The sequence below is a fragment of the Bufo bufo genome, chromosome 6, assembly GCF_905171765.1.
Source record: "Bufo bufo chromosome 6, aBufBuf1.1, whole genome shotgun sequence".
Lineage (NCBI taxonomy): Eukaryota > Metazoa > Chordata > Amphibia > Anura > Bufonidae > Bufo > Bufo bufo.
Genome location: NC_053394.1, coordinates 216,981,937 through 217,000,899, shown reverse-complemented (window position 1 = coordinate 217,000,899; position 18,963 = coordinate 216,981,937). Strand labels below are relative to the sequence as shown.

Genomic DNA, 18,963 nt, shown 5'->3' with positions numbered 1-18,963 from the left:
CCAGTAAATAATTTGTCAGACACTAAACATACAATAAAGAGTGAATGATGGAGAATACATTGTGCCAATGAATTATGATACAGGTGTACTGGACTGATCATGAGATTGACAGCCAGTGCTAGTACTAGATAAATACTGAATATGAAACATTGATCATTAAATATGATTTATTGATGGGTCTGAATTAAATGCATTAAACATGATGTGTTAACAAGTGATAAGTTGAATTCATTGAAAAGATAATGAAATAATTGCCAATGTTATTGCTGGGAATCAACAATTCATAATTAAAATCAAAGATCATTGTAATGGTCAATTGTCTCCCAGCCAGTAGTTGGGTATATGACTTTGAGGATGGGTGAATTATGGAAGACGAGCGATACATCTGTTTGGTGCTTGACTGTTTGCTGGATGGTATTGCTCGTAAATGGAAGAGGGGGGTTATGATAATATCTATAAAGTGGCCAAGTTGTTCTCCAATGTTTCATTCAGACCATGAGGTTCTAGAGTTTGCAACTTAAAAGTTCAGAACATTTCTTTTTAACCTCAACATCTGAAAGCGGTCTGGACAAGTCTTGTGTTCTCTCTCTATTGGAGGATACAAGCACCACCTTCTTCCAGAGTGCCGACTGATTATTTCTACCAATAAAAGTTCTGATAAATTAAATGGTGCCATTAAAAAATACAACTTGTCCTACAAAAAAAATAAGCCCTCGTATGGCTATGTGAACTAAAGGTTTTAAAAGTTGTGGCTTTAAAAGTTGGAAAGGAAAAATCAAAAACAAAAATGGTCTGGTCATTAAGAGGTTAACTATGTAGACTTTTTATTCACATTTTTACACGCTCTCTTTTTATTTTAAGTTGATAGCATGTGACGCATCAATCGTCTCTGCTGCTGCATGGATTTTTAGGGCTTACAACTTTTTAGCAAAATGCACATTAACTGCAAACAATTCTATTCTATACAATCTCTACATCTTCTCAAGTTCTTCTAAAAGTACCAGAAAAGAAATGAAATGCCCCATTCACAAATACTGCAGCTGTTCTCTAGCAGATCACACATGGCTTCCTAGCAATGATGGCATTAGAAGAGTTTTGTTGAAAATCTGCAATGCTTTTGCTTTAATTCTTGAGGTAGAGAGAGGGTTAAAGTGGTGGATCTTTTTTTTTTTTTTACAAACTTTTCCTGTAAGGTTAAATGCTGGCCTTTGAATTCCATGCACGCCCTGTGTATATAAATACAGAGGGGGGGCTGGGAGTCTCTCTGGACTCCTGCCAGATTGCTGGATAACTGGGACTGCTGTTAGGCAGGGTAAAAAATATTCCAACCAGCTTTTCCTGATAATATCCTACTTTCAGAGCTGTCTCGCGGTCTTCAGAATAGTGACATAGGACATCTTAAGCACCCTGGATAGGAAACACTTTTTTCAGCTGGATGAAGCTGGATCATAGTATCAATATGGGCACCATCATTCCTGTAATATTCCTGCTGCTAGTTGTGCTGGATGGAAGCATGACAGGTAATGTTATACTTGCATGTTTTTGGTAACATGATTGCAGTTTCTATATGCTTTCATGGTCACTGTATTGAGGCATGCTATTAAGTTTTCAGTCATAGACATGATTTGCAAGCCTTATCAGCTTGTATACTGGTGAAAGGGTTAATTTGGCATGTGCTGACATGTTTCCAAAAATAAGTCTAATTGGGGTGTAATTTGTTATTTTGAGCTTAAAATGTTTCAGTTCTAAACCATACCCATGAAAATGTGTATTATGTGTAAAGAATATGCTGTTATCGACAAGTTTTATCACCGCTTTTGAATGCTTGACAATGTTACAAAGTGTTTTGTGAAAAACGTTTTTCTATGTAAACAGAAAAATCCTATAGATTAGGTTCACATGTGCAATGCTTTTCCATTTTTCCCTCCCGGGATAAGAAGAGAAGAATGAAAAAAAACAAAAACAAATGACAGATCTGAAATGCCCAACCCTTCTTCCCCCCAACAGCAGATAGTCAGGATGCCACCATACACATTAGAAGGTTGGTTGATCCTGCCAGATTCAGCCAGCAGGTACGACCAGCTTTACAGCAGTTTTTCACATTGGAGACATTTATTATAAAATAAAATAAGATGCTAAATTGAATATATAAAAATTTCAGTAAAGCCAATGACCCAAGTGATTCAATTTGTAATGAATAGAAGAGGAAACCATCTGTTCTGCTGTGTGTAATACATTCCATGCCTCAGTCGACAAGTTGTGTGAGTGGCCCAGTTAATTGATAGTAAGAGGTCCTCACAATCAGTTCATCTAAGTGGGTAATAGTTTAGCACTTATTGTAGTTTTGGGAATTCCGATACCGTACTTGGTGGAGGTGAGTGACAGTGTCAGAAAACTTCTGTGAGTGTCAGTTTCTGTCTCAAATACAGCGTTCTGTCAGGCAGGAATTAATTTATGACCTGGAGAAAATAGAGTTAAAACAATGAACTCCTTCTTTCATGATTCTAGACCATGATGCATTGCACCACAATACCAAAATAATTTTTTTCTGATTAAGCATCAACTCCTTAAATGACCAATCCATTTCCGATCTTAAAGAGCATTCCCTGTTACATCAGGCACAATGCTGAGGCGATCATGCAGGACCCTGACCCTGTTGGTCAAGGAAAGTGGGGCTGGCAGAAGGAGGAGGAGAAAGGGTGCACTGGGTGTCTTGGGCCTGCCCTTAGTGCACTTAACTTCTCATTTGCATATAGATTAAAGAACTTTTCTCCAGAATCAAGCTCCAGATCGCTCATTACATTCAGCTGAGCTGGTCCTACAAGGCATTGGGGATCATTTATCAAAGACCAGTGTTTTACATCAATCTTTAATAGCCCCGCACTGCTGAAGGATGCACTCAATGATGATCCGCACACCTTGTCATAAATTAAGCACATCCTCTGGCACTCCATACACCTTAAATAAAAAACACTCAAGTCCCTGACCAGAGTAGTTTTCAATTGTCATTTACACTTTTTCCCAGGCATAAATGTTAGTGAATTTTCCGGGGCTGATAGCACAGCCCCGGCGCCTGCCACCCTCAAATTTTGTCGCATTGGAGTTTAAACAGTCTCAAAATAGGGTCTTGCGACTATTTTTAAGCCAATCACTGTCGTAGCTTTCTTAGTAAATGACCCCTGTTGTGCCTCGTTTAACCCTTAATTTCCTGGCGACAGACTCCCTTTCAGGACCACAAGATCTTTTTCAGCTTTTCGGCTGAAGACTGCATCACATGGGTTTGGTTCATAGGTGTGCACAGAAGCTGTAGACACAACATATCAGGCTATTTCAAATTCTTTCTTTCTTTTTTATTTAAATAAAAATGGAAGGAAAATGTCTTATGGATTTGGCTCTATCACCCACCAGTAAATAATAAATATATGTGTCTTTCCCCCTTGGGCAGCCAATTACACCAGCGGTGCAGAAATTTCTGCAATTGAAAATCCTTTCCATGTTAATCGGTTTGGTTCAGCAGCACATGCATGAATTTCTGCAAGATCCCTTCAGATGAATGGGACAGTCGCATAAACTTCTGCAACGAGTCTGCTACATGTGAATTCATTCTTATGCTGCTTTGACATTGCTGTGTGTAATCCATAAAACACACTCCATGTGACAACCGCATTTTCCAAACTGACTGTGGCTCGTCTGACACCAGCCAAACTCACCCCATCATGGTGATCTATGATGCTGTGAGTTCCAGTCGGACTGCTCTCCTGTACTTACATCATCAAGCTGGAACTCACAGCATCATAAATAATTATGATGCAATGAGCCTGGCTCAGATGGGTCTCAGTCAGTCCGGGGAATGTGACTGTGGCACAGAGCGTGATTCATGGACCACACATGGCTGTGTGAAAGCAGCCTTAGTATCCATTAGCCAGGGTTGCCAACCAGAATTTTTCTTTTTTTCTGGACAACTTGTCCCAAAATCATGGACATTCAAAAAACTTTTATGGGCAAATTGGAAAACCATAAGAAATGATACATACAGGGAGTGCAGAATTATTAGGCAAGTTGTATTTTTGAGGATTAATTTTATTATTGAACAACAACCATGTTCTCAATGAACCCAAAAAACTCATTAATATCAAAGCTGAATATTTTTGGAAGTAGTTTTTAGTTTGTTTTTAGTTTTAGCTATTTTAGGGGGATATCTGTGTGTGCAGGTGACTATTACTGTGCATAATTATTAGGCAACTTAACAAAAAAGAAATGTATACCCATTTCAATTATTTATTTTTACCAGTGAAACCAATATAACATCTCAACATTCACAAATATACATTTCTGACATTCAAAAACAAAACAAAAACAAATCAGTGACCAATATAGCCACCTTTCTTTGCAAGGACACTCAAAATCCTGCCATCCATGGATTCTGTCAGTGTTTTGATATGTTCACCATCAACATTGCGTGCAGCAGCAACCACAGCCTCCCAGACACTGTTCAGAGAGGTGTACTGTTTTCCCTCCTTGTAAATCTCACATTTGATGATGGACCACAGGTTCTCAATGGGGTTCAGATCAGGTGAACAAGGAGGCCATGTCATTAGATTTTCTTCTTTTATACCCTTTCTTGCCAGCCACGCTGTGGAGTACTTGGACGCGTGTGATGGAGCATTGTCCTGCATGAAAATCATGTTTTTCTTGAAGGATGCAGACTTCTTCCTGTACCACTGCTTGAAGAAGGTGTCTTCCAGAAACTGGCAGTAGGACTGGGAGTTGAGCTTGACTCCATCCTCAACTCGAAAAGGCCCCACAAGCTCATCTTTGATGATACCAGCCCAAACCAGTACTCCACCTCCACCTTGCTGGCGTCTGAGTCGGACTGGAGCTCTCTGCCCTTTACCAATCCAGCCACGGGCCCATCCATCTGGCCCATCAAGACTCACTCTCATTTCATCAGTCCATAAAACCTTAGAAAAATCAGTCTTGAGATATTACTTGGCCCAGTCTTGACGTTTCAGCTTGTGTGTCTTGTTCAGTGGTGGTCGTCTTTCAGCCTTTCTTACCTTGGCCATGTCTCTGAGTATTGCACACCTTGTGCTTTTGGGCACTCCAGTGATGTTGCAGCTCTGAAATATGGCCAAACTGGTGGCAAGTGGCATCTTGGCAGCTGCACGCTTGACTTTTCTCAGTTCATGGGCAGTTATTTTGCGCCTTGGTTTTTCCACACGCTTCTTGCGACCCTGTTGACTATTTTGAATGAAACGCTTGATTGTTCGATGATCACGCTTCAGAAGCTTTGCAATTTTAAGAGTGCTGCATCCCTCTGCAAGATATCTCACTATTTTTGACTTTTCTGAGCCTGTCAAGTCCTTCTTTTGACCCATTTTGCCAAAGGAAAGGAAGTTGCCTAATAATTATGCACACCTGATATAGGGTGTTGATGTCATTAGACCACACCCCTTCTCATTACAGAGATGCACATCACCTAATATGCTTAATTGGTAGTAGGCTTTCGAGCCTATACAGCTTGGAGTAAGACGACATGCATAAAGAGGATGATGTGGTCAAAATACTCATTTGCCTAATAATTCTGCACTCCCTGTATTATAAGTAATACATGTTTATAGCTCAATATAGATGAGAACTTGTAAACAAGCATTTACTGTGACCGGGAAAATGATGATAATCAACACCAAAATAATGTAGTCAAGTACCACCAGCCTAAAAAAAAAATCACGGACACGTCTATTTTTTTTCACGGACACAGAAAAAAAGCCCTATTTTTACTAACTGTCCAGAAATTTCTGAATGGTTGGCAACCCTGACATTCACACATGGACTTTGGCATATATGCTTCAAAAAGATCCTTTTTTTGACAATCTGGATCACACACAAGTGAATGGGATTTCATAACTCCATTCCCAGAAAGGAGAAATTTTTTGTGCAAATTTTAGGCTACGGTGGAGGAAAAACATCTGCTGTGGAAATAAGCAGGATAGCTATAAGTAGCAGATTGCAAGCGGAAAAGCCTAACATTAGTCCTATTAAATAACAATAAGGCTAATACTTGTGGGTATCCGAGGGTCTTATAAAATACATTATTGCACCAAACACCACATAAACACACAGCATGAACTCAGCCTCTTTGTACTGTTCTCTGTCTGGAGAAAAGGAAGCAGTTCTCACATCCTAATAACATACTCTATCGCTCCATATAACGGTTTGGTTCCAAGAGCCTAATGAATGGGGCTGTGCCAGTAATTGGCATTTGCCCCTCATGGTGTCATTGAGACATATATTATGTCTTGTTGGTGGCTATATCTCTCTACTCCCTCTGCCCCCCTTCTTTCCCTCCTTTTCCTGCCATTTATTTCTCCTCAGGTGAATCTGTGGTTAGCCGGCAGCTGGATTAAAGGTGATTGGCAGGAAAGGGTTGCTGACCAGTTGCTGGGCAAAGGGCTATTTTTAGCTGGAACAATGGATTGGTCAAGGGCAAGTTTCGGCAGGAAGAAAGGTGTATTTATGGAAGACACTCAACATTGGGAGCTCTGTCAGCGGCTGCAGAGATGAAGAAAGAAGATTGTGTGACACTCTGCAGGACAAGCGGCATCATCAGCGGCGGACGAAGTGGTGGTGTAGAAGCAGAGGAGCAGGAATAGCGGAAGAAGAAGCCTGGATGAAGGAATTAGTGCCGGTGGTCAGAAGAAGCAGAGCGTCACCTGTTTGAAGAATCGATTCCGGCGGTGAACGGAGGATCCTGGGAGTCATGGAAGCCCTGCTCAGCCAGCTCCTTGAAAGAGCTAAAACCTGTGGTGGTGAGGAGTGGCTTCAGAGATGTCTGGCTGATGCGGTTCCTGACCCGGGTCCTTCGCAAGAGACAGCAGCAGACGCTGGCGGCGAGAGTCAAGCAGAAGAGCGGCGTCGAAGTCAGCGGAGGTCTGAAATGAACAGTGCATGCGCGGCCAGCGCCAACCAGGAAGCAGTGCGGCAGCCGGAAATACGTCATCAGGAGGCGACTTCCCGTCCGGCAAGAAGGCAGAAGAGGCCTAGGATCCGTTATTCGCCAACAAGGGTGCAAATTAGAGGCGGGTGCCAGCGGTCCCCCCCCAGGAAGGCGAGCTTGCAGCCTGAGGATGCGGAGATAGCTAGGCTGCCAGCTGAAGATTCGTCAGGACAAGAGATGGGTGAGAGCTCTGGTGGGCAGGCGGTGCTGCCTACTAATTTTTTTTTAATGCTAATGATGGTGTTTCATTTTTGCAGGGGTGAGCCAAGGTTTTTTCTGACTTGGCTAGTGGAGCAGCAGATGGTATTGGTTCGGCTTCACCCTCGCCGGCGGTGGTATGTACCGACCGGCCCTCAGCTGGGACAGTTGTTGCACCTGCTGGGGGTTTTGGCCAGTGCAGTGGGGGTGGCTGAAACTTGTTTTAAAGAGGTTTTATCATGTGAGATGTCACCGTTAGGGATTCATCTGTCTAATTCCGTCAGGGAAAAAATTTGGCGTTTGGAGTATATTGATATTTTATCATTGCTCCCTTCGTCAAAAGAAGTCTTTAAAGCAGATAAGAAAATTGAGGATAAGTCAGAGGAAGACAGAAGGAGGAGTGCCCCTAGATCCTTCAACAATTGGCTTCAAGCTCTTTGCATCTATGCGTCAATTTTGGGAGCTAAGCATCCGCAATATTGTTCGGGTTTGTTTCAGCATATTGACACCATATTGGAAGCATACCGCAATTTCGGCGGTATGTCATGGTTTCAGTATGATGAAACATTTAGGCAGAAGTTAGCAGTCCATCCATCTTTAAAATGGGGTGTTAAAGACGTGGGTCTGTGGTTAAGTTTAATGCTTCCTCAGAAATCGAGTGGAGGGTTTAGGCAGTTTGTGAATCCGTCTCAGAATGTGTTAAAAAAAAGGTTTATGTTTTGCATTCAATGAGTCGGCATGCAAGTGGTTAAATTCATGTAAATATAAGCACGAGTGTTCGGTCTGTTTGGGTCCTCATCCTATGTTTCGTTGTTTAAAAAGAATGTCAGGACCCCAGCAGGCTGTTAGCACGCGTGAATTTCGAAAAAGCAGTGACGCCAGTGATTTTGGAAAACATGGTCCCATGGCTCGACATCTACCCAAATCAGGAGAAGGCGGAGTTAATTCGTAAGGGTTTTGAGTTTGGTTTCTTTGTTCCAAAATTTAAAGGTACAGGGTGTATGTGGATAGAGAATCTAAGTTCAGTTAATACGAATATGGAGATAGTTCGGTCAAAGATAGAGAAAGAAGTGGCGGCTGGTAGAGTTGTGAGACCATTTGTGCAGCGCCATTTAAAGATTTTCGGATATCTCCGTTAGGTTTGATTCCTAAGAAAACATCTAAAGAATTCTGTTTAATTCATCATTTGTCATTTCCAGAGAATCATGGTGAGTTAAATAAGGAATTATGCTCAGTTTCTTATAGTTCATTTGATGAAGCTGTATGTTTGTTGAATGAATTTGGAAAAAATTGTTTAGTGGCAAAAGATGATATTAAATCAGCGTTTAGATTGTTACCGGTATGTCCAGATGGTTTCAATTCCTTGGGTTTTCAGTTTGAAGGGTTTTATTATTTTGATAAATGTTTACCGATGGGTTTTTCGTATTTTGAGTCGTTTTCGTCATTTGTTCATTGGGTTACTATGTTTTCAGTTAATAGTGGTGGTTTGCTTCATTATTTAGATGATTTTTTGTTTACAGGTACTGCTGAGTCCGATAGTTGTTTGTCATTGTTGAATCGTTTTATGGAAGTTTGTGGGTGTTTTGGCATCCCCTTAGCGGAAGAGAAAACGGTGTTACCATGTAGGTTAATAGAATTTTTAGGAATAACTATCGATACGGTGGTGATGGAGTTTAGGTTACCAGTAGAGAAAGTGCAAAAAATGTTAGAGCTTATCAAGCGTATGTTAGCAGTTAAGAAAACTACTCTGCGGGAATTACAGAGTTTATTAAGACTGTTTGTTTTTGCTTCTAAAGTAATTCCTATTGGTAGAGTATTTTCTAGAAGGCTATATATGGCAACCAGAGGTGTTAAGTCTCCGTTGCGCATATCAGGTTGACTAAAGCATTGAAGGATGAGTTAAGGATCTGGGAGGAATTTTTGATTCATTTTAATGGTGCTAGTATTTGGCAAAAAGAATTAATTGAATCTTGTTTATCATTATTAGGACTAGAAGGGGAGCATTATTCATCTCATTCCTTTCGGATTGGCACGGCAACCGAAGCGTCTAGAATGGGGTTGGATAATGCTGTAATTAAAAGAATCGGAAGATGGGATTCTGACCGATATAAGTCATATATCAGGCCTAATTTAGTTTTATTGTAATTAAATTTTCTTTCAGGTTCCGAACAGATCAATGTTTGGATTTTCGAGCATTCCTTTGTTTTTTGGGCAGAGAAGAGGGCTTCAAATCGTAACTATGGTCAGCAATAGTTTTTTGATATCCCATCAGTTTACATTTATTGGTTAGGATTTAGAGGGTTGAAGAGGAACCAGGTTATTCCGATTATTAAAGGCGAGTTGCATGCTCGGCCTCCTCCTCAGGTTATTATTTTTCACGCAGGAGGTAACGATTTAGGTAAGAAGAAGACTTTAGAGTTATTAGCAGATATGAGGAGGGACCTGTCTTATATTAAGCAATTGTTGCCAGAAGTTGTACAGTTTTTTTCTGAAATTATTCCGTGTTTTGTGCGGAACAATCCTCAGCTGCGTTTTCTGGAGAAAATTCGGAAGAGAATAAACAGGGGCTTGGAATTTTTTTTGCCGTTATTAAAAGGTTGGTCATTTAGGCATTTTGAATTAGATGGGTCAATAAGGGGACTTTATCGCGAGGATTTGGTCCATTTATCAGACATTGGTCTAGATATTTTCAATTTGGGATTGCATTCAATTATCGAAAAAAGCCGCGGTTTTGTTGGGGGGGGGCCAAGAACGGCTAATGCCGTACTTGGCGGGTGGGGGGTTAGTCGCTCAGCCTTACTGGGTGGACTCTTGATGAGTAGTGCACTAATGGACTTGAGTTAATATTGGTGGGAATTTCAATGGTTTAATAATTTATGGAATGTTATTATTTATGGTTACCCACCTCCCCCCCCCCCAGTTTAATAAAGACCGCGGCCATTTTTATCCACAATGGTAGTCTTGTGTATTTATTATAATGGTAAGGTTAAATTGTCGATTATGGCACCATGAATGGGGCTGTGCCAGTAATTGGCATTTGCCCCTCATGGTGTCATTGAGACATATATTATGTCTTGTTGGTGGCTATATCTCTCTACTCCCTCTGCCCCCCCTTCTTTCCCTCCTTTTCCCGCCATTCATTTCTCCTCAGGTGAATCTGTGGTTAGCCGGCAGCTGGATTAAAGGTGATTGGCAGGAAAGGGTTGCTGACCAGCTGCTGGGCAAAGGGCTATTTTTAGCTGGAACAATGGATTGGTCAAGGGCAAGTTTCGGCGGGAAGAAAGGTGTATTTATGGAAGACACTAACCATTGGGAGCTCTGTCAGCGGCTGAAGAGTGAAGAAAGAAGATCGTGTCCCGCCCGCCTGCCCTCCCAAGGGTTTAGTCAAGGTCTTTTGAAAAGGGGGGAGGTAGGGGGGGTTAGTCGCTCAGCCTTACTGGGTGGACTCTTGATGAGTAGTGCACTAATGGACTTGAGTTAATATTGGTGGGAATTTCAATGGTTTAATAATTTATGGAATGTTATTATTTATGGTTACCCCCCCCCCCCCCCCCCCCCCCAGTTTAATAAAGACCGCGGCCATTTTTATCCACAATGGTAGTCTTGTGTATTTATTATAATGGTAAGGTTAAATTGTCGAGTATGGCACCATGTTTTGAGTATTTACAGTTTCTTGATAAGCATAGGTAAAGAAAGGGGGCAGTGCAAGGGCAGCAGTCACCACTTGTCCTGGTCCCTGATGCAGCCCAAAAGACCTTCTGCCACATTAGGAGACACCAGTATTATATATGGTACATCGTAGGTGGCCCCTGTCACAGATTTTGCATTGGAGCTGAGGAGCTAAACTTCTCTGGGGAAAGACAGCATGAACTATACACATGGTTCTTCTCCTTTGGTAAGTAAAGTAAGCAAGAAAAGACCTACCGTACTGTGTCTATACTTATACTATTACTTTATTTCAGTTGATGAACTGTTGTTGCCTTTGAGCAGTTAAATTAAATAATGATAAGTTTCAGTCACTTACATTAAGCCAGCTGTCCCTTAACTAGCTGGGGAGTATGGGAATAGTAACAGCTGGGATGCTGACAGAAGCCATTTCTAAAGTGATTAAATGCTTTTACATGCACATTATTTAAATGTTTCCTAATTATAAAATATTTGACTGTTTTATGTATGTACACCCCTTTTCATATGTACAGCGCTATGGAATGAATGGCGCTTTAATAATAAATAATATTTGGTGACGTAGTAGTACAGCGCAGGAAATAAAGGTTATTCTTTCTATAACAAAAAGTTTTATCCAAGATACTTTCTGGATCAATTTCTCCCAGTTTTAAAGGGGTTATCCAGTTCTAAAAATGCCCCCCCAATGCCCAGGCTCCTCCTATAGATCATACTTACCCTGTGATGCAGCGGCGGCCGTGCAGGGATCAAGAGTTATGCAGGTGCCAGGGATTGGGGTAAGTATGATCTATAGTAGGGGGCATTTTTAGGATCGGTTAACCCCTTTAAGCTCTATTCTTGTAGTCATTCAATAGGAACTCAATAGGGCAAAAGAACAGCCTGAGTGTGTTTAGCAGACACCTCTACACTCTAAATTGTGCTACAGGTATTTAATGGGAGTTACTTGATATACATATTTTTAGAATTTGTGGTAATTTTTATATTCTATATTAAGAAAACAAATCCTAAAATCATGCAGTTTTCACACTAGCCACTAGGCCTAACAACATGCCAACACTTTTGGATTCATTTATTAAGACCAGTGTTTTAGACGCCGGCCTTAATACCCCTGAGCTGGAGCTTGATGCGCCTATGTTATGTAGAGGTGCTGGCCTCTACATAACTTTGGCGTACCCACTGCCGGCCTAAATCCACATCCTTGCTGGCAAATATTTAGATAATTTTCTATGCCTAAAACAGACTGATAAAATTATAAATGAGACGGGTCGGTTGGCCTGCCCCCTTCCCCCCATGCAACACCCCCTTTTTTAAAACTGGTGTACGTGGCACGGATGGGGAAGAAGTCGCAGATTCGAATCTGCAACAGATATACACAAAAAATTGGCATATATCTATTCATAAATTACCCCTTTTGTGTTCTGAGCAGATCACTGCTCAGCAGTCATCTTATTATTGTCAAAGTGAAGATAAAAATGACAGGTAATACATATATAGATAAATGTAGTAATAGAGTAATGAGCGAGCACTCATACACTTGGCAACCAGATTGACATGTGCAGAAAATATTTATTATATCCCCATAAAATACAAGTAATAAAATTTATAAGAACAATGTAGCAATAATATACAACATTACAGTCACATATATTGTGGTAGATATGATCAACACTATATTCATATGACTCAATAGTGTCGATAAATTCAATAATATATATCACACCAAGAAACTTCAAGTATATGCTGTTATTTGGGAAAGAGGGGGTATTATCTTCTAGCGCTCTATCCCAATTTGGGAAACTGAATGTCACTGAAAATGTTGTAGGTGTATTCACTGGGAGCGCAATATGTTCATAAAGTGTCCACAGGAATCCTGATAATGTGAAAAGTCTCTTATAGCATATCCTTTTAAGGTCGATATGAGCTTTGAATTGAAGAAAACTTTAAATCAATATTTGGCGAAATATATGGTGAAACAAGTGATGTACCTGCATTGAAAAGCCTCCGATAATACTGTATGGCCATACAGAAGAAAATTTCTACAGTAAAGGATTAACTATTCTTATCGTCGAAAGCTGCACCAAAGGAAATTGCGGAACAGAGTGGCAACTCCCGCGATCTTTGGAACTCCCGCAAAATTTAAACCAGCTTGCTGTATGGAGCGACTAAATAAGCCGGCAAATATTTAAAGCTCCATTGAAGCAATAGGGAGAAAGCAGACGCTAGACGGTAAGCCAAATATCGATTTAAAGTTTTCTTCAATTCAAAGCTCATATCGACCTTAAAAGGATATGCTATAAGAGACTTTTCACATTATCAGGATTCCTGTGGACACTTTATGAACATATTGCGCTCCCAGTGAATACACCTACAGCATTTTCAGTGACATTCAGTTTCCCAAATTGGGATAGAGCGCTAGAAGATAATACCCCCTCTTTCCCAAATAACAGCATATACTTGAAGTTTCTTGGTGTGATATATATTATTGAATTTATCGACACTATTGAGTCATATGAATATAGTGTTGATCATATCTACCACAATATATGTGACTGTAATGTTGTATATTATTGCTACATTGTTCTTATAAATTTTATTACTTGTATTTTATGGGGATATAATAAATATTTTCTGCACATGTCAATCTGGTTGCCAAGTGTATGAGTGCTCGCTCATGGTTGCTATGGACAACTAAGCCACTTTTCTAGTGTTTGTGGTGCATGTTGATACTTTAACGCACATCTCTAAACAGCAGCTCAGCAAAGATGGCTGCCCTCATAGTCTTGCATATAAAATATACAAAAAAAAACTTCTAGCAGAAATAATAAAGGAAGAGCACATCATAGTCATAAGAATAGATGCTCCAGAACGGTTATTACATGGGGAATGCATGTAGTCACTACAACAGGTTACAGGTCCTCTTCTCACTTCTCACAAGCATAAAATGACTACACCCCTGTAGGACTGCATCTTACACTTGGATGAGGACATACTTGGCTGTCTGCATTTCTTTGGAAAATGTATTTGGGGATTCAAAATGTTTTCAAAAGTAGGATTTCTGGTATGTGTGGTTGGAAGCTTGATTTATACTTGGCATTGGCTATATATGTTGTTGTATGTTAGCATTTATCAGATGGGTATAATATGTCTGCTAAACATTTTGACAAGAGGCGACAGAGGCTAGTAATGACTGTCAGAGAGCCCATATACAGCTGTGAACGTCGTATTCTTTCTACACAGGAACATATCATACTCGTATAAACAATCTTATTATAAGACTTTAATAGGAAAAAATGAAGCTGACTGCATGCTGGCAAATCTCTTCTCAAACTTCTGCAAAAGCCATTTGTGCGTTGTAAGTGGTAGTTATCTCTGGTGAAGCATGCAGTAGAAAAAATCCTTAAAGGGAACCTGTCACCATGAATCACAGTGCAATATGCATGCAGCTTATTGTAGAGCAGAAGGAGCTGAGCAGATTGATATATAGTTCTGTGGAGGGGGGGGGATAGCAAAACATATATTATACACTTAAAACTCTGCTATTTCTGACTTCAGTTGTACAAAGGGACTGCCTTATCAGTGGCTGACAGCTATCGCTGTATACACACACAGGATGCTATCAATCACTGATATCACAGCCTCAGTGTATAAATTAAGTCAGAAAGAGCCATACATGTAATTACAGGCATCACAGATGTGGTGATAGAGGGTTCCAGATATTAAAATTATTGTTAGGAGTAGGCAACCCCTCCCTTTACATTCCTCTAGGAGGTCATCACTTTTTCCATGTCCGTTCTGGAGACAGGTCAGGAGATTGTAGCAATAAAAACCAGTAAGCTGGAACAACTTCACAGAAACCAGAGACCCGTATCATAAAATGTGAAGATGTCATGTACCAGCCTTATACAGACCAGAACAGTTAGAGGGGTCAGGAGAAGGCTAGTGTCCTTTCCACCGAGGTCACACATGAATCCCCTATCTTGCAATATACATCAAAGAAATACGTGGACAAATTCATATTTAAGCCACGTACTCCCTCCTGAGAACTCAGACCATGGATATGCTTCCATGGTATCAAAATCAAATCAATCCCAGCTCAGTAACAGGGATCAATTAGATAACTCCATCCATCCTGCCATTACCTCTGCCATGTTTGGTACGCACGTGTGAGGGACATTAGGACGGAGTGGATGGAGGTAATATGAAATTGCTAGGCTGAATACCCAAAAAGATATTTCAATACAAAGAGTTTGAGGCAGACTTGATTTTCAGCAAGTGGATGTACAAAAACGGTCATTACCATACTCCCTGGCCTCCTCTGAAATCACAGGTGTGTGTGGGGGTGGGGGGGGGGGGGGGGGGGGGAGATACTGACCCTTTTTAACACATGTAGGGAGAAAAGCAAACTGTAATTTCTTTGGTGGATCACTAGTCTGATGGACTGACAGATATTTCCCAGGCAACCGGACTTAACTGTCGCGTAATGTATTAAGTTCTGTTTTCATCCCTTTCATCTTCCGAACTGTTATTTGCACTGTATGTATATGTCTGTGTATTTTATGTTATGTTTTCTGTGATAACCCCATTGTTTGTACGCACTGTCCTTTTTTTTTTATATTAAAACTTCACTTTAATAAGAGCCTTCTTGTGTTCTAACGATTCCATGACCTTAAAAGAGGCGTTACCTAGATTGATTTATTAACCCTATGAATACTAGCAGTTGTAGAGAGTACTTAGGGGTTATTTCATGCAAGGTGTCTCGTCAACCTGATCTGATGAGTGGTGGCAGCTAAGATTGATTAGTTTCAGATGATGGAGTGCTGACAGAGGGAGGTCCAGTGTGACCATGCAGGCTCCCCTCCTGAATCTAAGTCCCTGATCCTGACAACAGACATCTCCAATGCCGGCGGTGTAACTTCTTAGATGTGGCTGTCAATGGTGACCGACACATCTAAGTAGTTTTTTAGAAGGAAAGTGCTCCCTCTCTCACTCCATCGGTTCTCCGCAATGCGATTGCAGGGTGCTGATGGTAGCCATAGCAGCCAGAGGCCTTACAAAGGACAAAGGAGAGAGGATGGAGAGGACAGACTGTGGTAATGTGGGGATGTGGTAATGCAGACTGCATACAGATGCTGCTGCTCATTAGCCACATCCCCACCTCCGCTCTGTACTTCTTGTCTCCTCATGAACTGCATTCCTACAGATTCAGCTGAAGATATTAAACTGTATGTACAGCCAGCCAGTCGCAGAGGCAACACGTGAGGTGCACGGTGGACCGATGAGGGGCCAAATAGTATAACACACAGTTCATCAGTTTACTCACGGTTAGCAGAAAGCCTCCCTGGGCTGGCAGCACAGTGTTGAGGTGGACAGCACAAAATCCTCCGGGGCACGCTCTGTGGTAGGAAGCATCAGCCAAGATGGTGGTTGAGGTGCCCTTGATGTTAGGGGTGCTTAGGGTGCTTGTTGCGGCTGAGTCCCTTGATGGTTTTTGTTGTGAAGCCAGTACCGTTAATAGTGGTACAACCATAGGTTGTAATAATGAGGTAGACAGTGGTAAGATGCAACTCACAACCTTTACTTTGGATGTCTTTTAGTTGCAGTAGTACAAATATGCAGTCTCTAGATGGTACAGCGTTAATTCTGCAAATCCACTGTTTTAGGCTTGTCAAGTTTCTTGGGTTTTTGGAGCAGTGGGTTACTTCTACATCAGTTGAACTTCTGGTGAGGTGGCCGGAGGCTATGGTATCCTTCACCTAAATTATCCCAAAGGTCCCTTATACCTGGGTTACGGCTTTTATCCTTTGGATAAACTTAAATTTGTCCTTCTCACTTGTCCCTTTCTGGACTAAGACTTCTTTTTAGAGCTGAAGTGCTGGATCTGCACCTTTCCACTCTCTGATCTTCACACTGACCTGTGGTCTCACTCTATTCAACCTCCACTAACCTGAACTGATCTGTCTCACTAGGCATGCACTGGGTATATATAGGACCTGAACTTTATCCCCATCTAGTGGTGGGATGTACAAATTGCACCTAATAGGCCTGTTAACAGGGATTTTGCAGATACATAAATGCAAAGTTATGCATGACAACCTAGTATTCTCAATAATATAAAAAAGTGTGTTTAAGCAGTGCCCACACACACGTAGTGGGACGCTGCATATTCAGGATCATAAACCCTGACAACTAGTAGAGGAGGATGAGGCAGCTGTGAGTTGTGAAGTACCTTGTCCTGCTGTGTGATTTGGACAGGTTTTGTGTGTACTACTAGGACAGGTGATGAGTGCTCCCCAGACAAAATGGGCCATTACAACTAATGAAAGGTATTTGGGAATATATTTATAATAAAGTAATATTTAAGTTTTTTCAGTAATTTTATTTTCTTAATTCCCAGAGAAGGGAGATGGCACGTGCACACTGAACCTTCTTTTTATACAGCAGGGGTGCCGGGTGTTGGACTCTCACCAATCTGATATAGTTTGAAGAACCCCTTTAATTTCAGCACAACACCTGTGGTGTCAAAATGCTCACTTTACCTCTAAATAAATACCTTGAGGAGCATAGTTTAAAAAATGAGGTCACTTATTGGGATTTATTCTGTACAGGTATATCAGGGTCTCTGCAAATGTGATGTAGCACCCAAAAACCATTCTAGCAAAGTTCATGCTCCAAAAGCCAAATGGCACTCCTTCACTTGTGAGCCCTGCCATATGCCCATCCAGCAGCTTATGTCCACATTTATGGCGTTTCCATACCCAGTAGAACCTATCAATTTAAGACATGTGGTGTGAGTCTCAGTTAGCACCAGCAGGGCACAGCATATTGGTCATTGAATTGCCATATCTGTGGTACAATTTCAAATTTCATTTTGCACAGTCCACTGTACATTCATTTCTGCAAAACACCTGTGGGGTCAAAATGCTCACTACACTCCATGTTAAATTCCTTGGGGGGTGTAGTTTGTAAAATGGGGTCACTTTAGGAGGTTTCCACTGTAGGCGTACCTTAGGGTCTCTTCAAATGTGACATTGCACCCTAAAACCATTCTAGCTAAATCTGCTCTCCAAAAGCTAAATGGCACTCCTACCCTTCTGAACCCTGTAGTGTGCTCATACAGCAGTTTACAACCACCCATGGGGTGGAAACTGCAGAATCAGAGAATTCAATTCTGAAGTTTGTGTTGCTGTTAATGCTTGGATGGATTAAAATGGAAAATCTACAAAAAAATCAATTTTGCTTTAATTCATATGGAACACCTAAAGGATTATTAATGTTTTTAAAATCAGTTTCGAATAATATGAGGGGTGTAGTTTCTAAAATTGGGTCAATTATGGGTGGTTTCTATTATGTAGGCCCCTCAAAGTCACTTTAAAACTGAATTGGTCTTTAAAAAAAAAACAGTTTTAGAAATTTACTTGAAATTTTGAAAAATTGCTTGTAAACGTCTAAGCCTTCTAACATCCTAAACAAATAAAATAACATTTGCAGGACTTCTGAGAGACGGCCCTAAGCAATGGCTGCATTTTAAAGGAGCACCTGCCGGTGAACCTGATTCCCCTTGTGTCTTATTTGCTTTGCAGCAAGTGCTAGATAAGTTAAGGAAAATGTTATGCACCTATTGCACTGCCCGATTTGCTGATCAATTATCAGGAGCAAGCCTTCATAGGAGCACTTGTTCCCGATAATTGGCCCATATAATTGTATCCCTGATAAGCTGAAAAAGAGCAAACGCTTGTCATGTTTGGCTGATTTCAAACGAGTGAGTTCAACTCATTAAACTCGCAAGCTGCGTCTGTGGAAGCTCCCATACTGACCATCCTAGCACTGATGGGGTCGCATAGCATTATATTAATTAATATCATGCTATATAACCCTTAGAGTTCTGGATACATTCCAGAACTGTAAGGGTTACATAGCATCATAAATCAATATAATGCTATGCGACCTCGTCAGTGCTAGGATGGTCAGTATGGGAGCTTCTGCAGACACACGCTGGGAGTTCAATGATTCAATGAGTTAAACTCGCTCGTGTGAAACCAGCCTTTCATTCAGATTATTGGCAGCACATTTCCCTGTATAATCAG

General features: G+C 41.0%; 1 protein-coding gene across 1 annotated transcript in view; it reads left to right on the top strand.

The window, feature by feature from the left end:
• Positions 1-1,267: 1,267 nt before the first annotated feature.
• PLAC9 (placenta associated 9) overlaps positions 1,268-18,963 on the top strand; it is a 38,516-nt gene continuing 20,820 nt past the window's right edge. The window contains exon 1 of the mRNA XM_040437247.1: positions 1,268-1,520. Coding sequence (XP_040293181.1) covers positions 1,436-1,520 — 85 coding nt within the window. The 5' untranslated portion in view covers positions 1,268-1,435. The remainder of the gene's footprint in view (positions 1,521-18,963) is intronic.